The 5,703-nt window shown below is 40.6% G+C and overlaps 1 protein-coding gene across 1 annotated transcript; it reads right to left on the reverse strand.

The window, feature by feature from the left end:
• Positions 1-309: 309 nt before the first annotated feature.
• On the reverse strand, positions 310-4,811 carry LOC145486313 (uncharacterized). The gene is made up of 2 exons (XM_081464952.1): positions 3,109-4,811; positions 310-1,447 (listed from the first exon to the last, which is right to left on the reverse strand). Exon 1 carries the CDS (start codon positions 4,127-4,129, stop codon positions 3,422-3,424), a length of 708 nt encoding a protein of 235 aa, XP_081321078.1. The 5' UTR covers positions 4,130-4,811; the 3' UTR covers positions 310-1,447; positions 3,109-3,421.
• Between the last annotated feature and the right edge of the window lie 892 nt (positions 4,812-5,703).

Here is a 5,703-nt window from a genome sequence, read left to right on the forward strand (position 1 = left end):
ACCCTCTTAAATTAGCTCGCATTACAAAATTCCCACAAAAGTGACCTTAATTGAATGACATGATTTGTTTAACTGTAGACGGTCAACTGCATAAGGCCGGAACGCATGATCGCAGTTCGGGCATATGACATTTCGTGTAATAAACGTTCCCACATTCCACTTCAGTGGGTACGATCAACAGCACCAGGGCGAGGTTGAGGTGGACATTTTCATACATTTTCTGTATTTTTGTCCACCCTGACCTCGACTCGGCGTTATTGCTTGTTTAAATGTTGGAGAGTCTATTGTTTATGCTTCTCGCGTGCGTAAATTTAAAACCCGTTCTAGACCTCGTTATTTCAAATCGATTTTGAAATTACTCGCGCTATTAATTGCTCTCTGAATTGCATTCCACTCAGTCTAATTACTATTACATATATACATTGCCAAGGTTGAGCCATGTCTACTAAAAAAAAAACATAAACTGAAACCATAATTTTGGCATATTTTAGTCACTCTCGCGGCCATTTATTTGACAAAACAAAGCCAAATCACATGAAATTTAGAAAGCTCGATTTAATTTCCGTCTGGGAGGGCAAACCCCCCTCATGAAAATACGCCTAATTTATCCACTAAGGGACAAACGGTGGAAAATTTTTTTTTCCATAGAGTTATTTCCAGAGTTGAGGGAAAAGAGCCCCGTTATCTGGTCTGTCCTAGCTTCTGCATGCCTAAAATAAGACAATATCTATAAACCGTATAATAGCTATATGTGAGGATTAAATATCCTTATCCGAACAGTTGACTGAAACCTTTAAAAATGTCGCTTGTGGCTTACCACGGGTTTCACAAGATATCTCAAAATGCAACGATCTTTTTAATTTGGCTTTCATAAATTATAGTTTAACAATGTAACGTTAACATGGCTCTCAATTCCTTCGCAAAAATTTTGTTTAACGTCCTGATCTCAATATTACAGTAGAAAAACTGTCTTTGAGCTTTTTAGGAGGTTATAAGCACAAAAGAAAGAAAAATAAGGGTGTTTTAAAAGGTTAGGCTGTTGTTACGGTAACCTGTTATGTAGGAAAGATGACTGCAACTAGTTCTTGTTTGCCAGGGAATGAGCATTCGTTTGATACCATCTACTTGCTAAAGGCCTGCTCTACAGTTGGTCGATTATGATTAATTTTCCTTTGAGCACAAAAGTTAGACCATTTCTGGATATAAACTTGATATTGTTTTTGGGTACCAGGTCTCCAGGAGGCCATAAGGAGGTTACAAGCTGATTCTGAAATTCCTCTTGTTTTATAGGATCTCCTGATATGTAGCAGGCCATCTTTTTTGTTGTGGAAGAGCAACTGGATGTCTTATCAGCAATCTCAACATCTGGGGCCACCAAACTTGTGTTGGCCATATGGGTGCAATCAGAATCCCTTCCGCTTTGTCCATTTCTACTTTCCTTAAACATCTAGAAATAACAGAGAAAGGTGGAAAACAATAAAACTTGTATTCGCTCCAGTCAATTGTGAATACATCATTATGGGTAGCCTCTGGGTCTGGCTTCCATGAAGCAAACATAGCTAGCTGTCTGTTCGCCCGTGTGGCAAAGAGATCAATTTCAGGGGTAACCCATAAGTCTCGGATTTGACTAAAAACTTCAGGGTTCAACTGCCATTCGGTGCGTTCATTAAAAATTGTACTCTCTCGGTCTGCATCCGTATTCTGGACCCCAGGGATGTGTGCGGCAGTTAGCCATGTGTTGTTATTAATGCTCCAAGACCAAATATCACAGGTGATGTCGTTGCACGATAGAGATTTAGTCCCACCTTTGGAGTTTATATAACAGACAGCTGTAGTGTTATCAGAAAGGACTTTCACATGTTTCACAGACAATTGTGATTCAAAAACTTTCAGGGCAAACTTGATTGCAAGAAGTTCCAACTCATTAATGTGTTTTGACTGCTCTCTGGTAGTCCAAAGGCCTTGGGTACTAATCTTATTGCAAACTGCTCCCCAGCCTTTTTTGGAAGCATCACATGTAATTTCCATATCGATTTTACCATGTGAAATCGGATTATTGAACTGCAAGACATTGTCTACCCACCAACCCAGATCTGCTTTGGCAGCTGGGGATAAACACATTATGTCCTGGTAATTCCCCTTAGCAATTTTAAGAGCAATGTTCTTGTCTGTTTCAAGATGCCTGTGGTGTAGCTGCCCATACTGAACAGCTGGTAAACTGGCCACCAGTAGACCTCAGTATCACTTGTGACACCTCTACAATTGAGCATTCTGATTTAGCTAACAGCTTTTTGCATGCCATGCTGACTTTGAGAGCCTTTTCAGGGGTAAGGGTTATTGTCATGGTGACTGAGTTTATCACAAAACCGAGAAATGTTATTATTTGAGTGGGCTCACTTTTCAGGATGAGGCAGAAAAAAGATTCACGCTATCCTGAACATTGTGTTTACACTCCTCATAAGTATCTCGTTGGAGATATGAATCGTCTATGTAGCCAACATTAACATGGCCTTTACTGCGAAGTGAGCTGTAAACTGGTTTTAGGATCTTTGTAAAGGATCGAGGGGCAGATGACAACCCATTTGGCAAGCAAGTGTATTGGTATAGTTTCCCTTGCCATTCGAATCTTAAATATTTTCCGTATTTTATACTTATTGGGATTGTATGGTAGGCATTCCGCAAATCAACAGATGCTATGTAGCAGTTTTGCTTGACAAGATTCACTGCAGATAAGAAAGTATCCATCTTAAAATGTTTCTTTTCAATGTTGTAATTTAAATCTTTGAGATTTAAAATCATTCTGTAAGTGTTGTCTTTCTTTTTCCTAACAAATATACTAGAAATGAATTCACCCTCTAAATGGGTGGTCTCTTCAATAACCCCTTTAATTAGAAGCTTGTCAACCTCTTTGCTTATAATTTCTCGTTCAACTGGGTTATGTGAAATTGGATAAACACTGGAGAGTTGCTTTGGCATACTTATGAATTCAATGGGACAGCCCTGTACCATCTCCAGTATTCGCTTGTCTGCAGTGATCTCCTGCCAAGCAGGAATAAAATATTTTGTTCTGCCAGCTATCACAGTAGCTTGAAATATAGTTAAACTCACCTGATCTTTTTCAGGTGGTGATTTAGATAAAGGTTCCTTCACTGGGTTTTCTCCTGTTGCTGTTGCTGCCTCTTCTTGGCTCCCTCTTTTCTGTTCAGGAAAGGGGGCCGGTGGTAGTTTTTTGACCCTGATGTATAGTAAGAATTTAATCTGTAAGGAGTACGGCTGTTGGAGCCTGCAAAATGCCTTGATCTTTGCCTCTTGTCCCTTCTGTCTGCTGATCTCCTATCACCATGTATCTTGGAACTTATCCTATTAGCTTCGGCAATGTCCTTGACAGCTTTTGGGAGGTCGTCCCCAAATAATTGGGGAGTTATGTGTTAGAGGGATTGCACAAATGCCGATAACTTGGATGTAATTCAGGCTTGAGCCTTTCTCTCCGACGCAAATTCACTTCAGTATTAGCATTAGCTAACAGAATAACAGCATCAATTAATTTGCCAATGTTATCCTCTTTGGACGAGTTTGACTCGTCTTTAATGAGTGAATCAATGACTGTAACAACAGCAGTCATACCTTTCATAAGATATTTTTGGACCTTTTGAAGTTTCAGATCATTTGATCTTGCTGTTTCGCCCAGGTTGTTCCAAAAATTAGAGTTCACTCTTGTTTCAGACAGACCCTCACAATTGCTTGGAGGGACATACTGCCTCTTGAGCTCGTTTAGTTTTGTTTCATTTGGTTTTGCTTCACGAAGAAGTTTGTACACATGCCCTGCCAACTGTGTATTGATGTCTGGTCCTTTCTCATCCTCGAGAGCAAGATCTTTTGTGAGCTTCTCGATTATAGCCGGGTTAGAGTCGGCTGTTTTCTGACGTTTTGCTGATGGCTCGTCAGGCTCGTTTTTGTCAGAGACTTCATCGTCCGAGAGCTCGGACTCAGAACCGATCTCCTTGTCTTCAGTTATTCTTGTGTCCTGTATCAGCTTTCCTAAATCGGCAAAGCCTGTCTTCATTGACTCTGTTGAGCCAGAGAAAACAGTGGAAAGCGACGATTGTAAAATATCTGACAACTGAGTCATGTTAACAGTTCGTGCAGTTGATGATGTCGATGCTCTTTTCCCGCCTTTTTCAGCGCGAACAGTTTTTTGCGCTTGACTCGTACTGGGGCCGACTTTGGCGCCTTTCTTATTCGTTGGCTAATTTGCCGTTTTTCCTGACTGAGTCAAGACCAGTTTTGGTCTTTTTCCTGCAACGGCTGCCTTGACTTCTCCCTTCTTCTTTGTCACCGAAGGGGAAACGCGACGATGAACATCGACCGTGACGCATTCAATGGCGGTTTTGGCGCCATCACCAGTGACCGCTTCAGAAATAATCTCGTCATTTAGCTGGTCTTCAGCAGTTTGCTGTCCGGTTGTTGTTTCACTTAGAGACTAGTGTTTTCATCCATCGTACTAAAGAGATTCTCTTCGAGATTTGACAGAGTGGAGTTTTTCGAACTCACAGAATTCACCATGTGCTTGCTGTGATCGGCGTCGTTCTGTTGTCGATTTTTGCCCACTCCAACAAGTAAATACGAGATAAAAAGGTGTCAAGGTACTTAGACCACGACCCTTCGTGTTTTTCGCTGCAGGAGGGGTTGTAATACTGTGACCTGAAGGCAAAAATATCCCTATTTTGCAGCCAAAATATCAGTGTCGTCTTCCTCTGATCGAAGCATACAAAGCACTGATCATGCGCATGCGCAAGCAATCTCATGGGATCTCCTGGCATGGTAAGAGGTAGAATTTTTGTTTTGCTAGATAATAATTGTGATATAATAAAAAATAATTACAGAAAATAGTTACTCGCAAACAATGAAGGTGTTAAAAATATTATGCTCGTAAACAATTGTAGTTTCAACCGAGAACAAATAAACTTTTCTAAGTCAATGCCAACTTGTTTTAGTATTGTTCGAAAATACGGCCATCTACAAAAATTTAGCCTGCGAACCGCAGACGCACATGTATTTCTGGTAGTCGCTTCTCCTCCTCGGGTTTTTCTCGGCGGCTGAAATTGAAAACTAGAGCCAGGAAAAACCGGATGCTCTCGCAGGGTAAAAAAAACTACCAATACGTTCAGTTTTCTTCTCGCCCAATAATCTTACGGATAAATGCACACTGAGGATATTTTTAACATTCCCCGTGTCTTAGCCGGAGGGTAGGGTTTTTTGGTAGAAAAAAAAAAAAAAGAAAAGAAAAGGATTGGCCCCACCCGACCCATGACACACCAAATAAGTAGCACAAAAAGGTAACGTCACGGCTTGACACGATTGACATACGGCCGTTATAACATGCATGGAAGACGGGAAGGGAATTACTAAAATGAGATAAAGATAAGCTATATAAAAGAGAGTACCACCACCGGGAAAAAGAAATATAACATACCAAAAAAGGACAATAGCTGGTTTTCACATGACGTCACTAAAATTCGAACTACAAAACTATTGATCTTCCTGAGATTTTACTTAAATGATGTATAAGACCAGCTGAAAACTAATAATCATACAAATTTTCGCTCCGAATGGGTTCTTGGTTTTGTGATACACTACGCTTGAATTTCTAAGCTTTTGCGTGACGCGGCATTTACATGACGGCCTACAGAGCTGTCATTATGG

The sequence above is a fragment of the Orbicella franksi genome, chromosome 5 (genome assembly GCF_964199315.1).
Source record: "Orbicella franksi chromosome 5, jaOrbFran1.1, whole genome shotgun sequence".
NCBI classification, from domain to species: Eukaryota; Metazoa; Cnidaria; class Anthozoa; order Scleractinia; family Merulinidae; genus Orbicella; species Orbicella franksi.

Bases quoted from the DNA above. Each gene is read 5' to 3' on its own strand.
- LOC145486313 (XM_081464952.1), bottom strand. From the start codon at position 4,129: ATGACTCAGTTGTCAGATATTTTACAATCGTCGCTTTCCACTGTTTTC.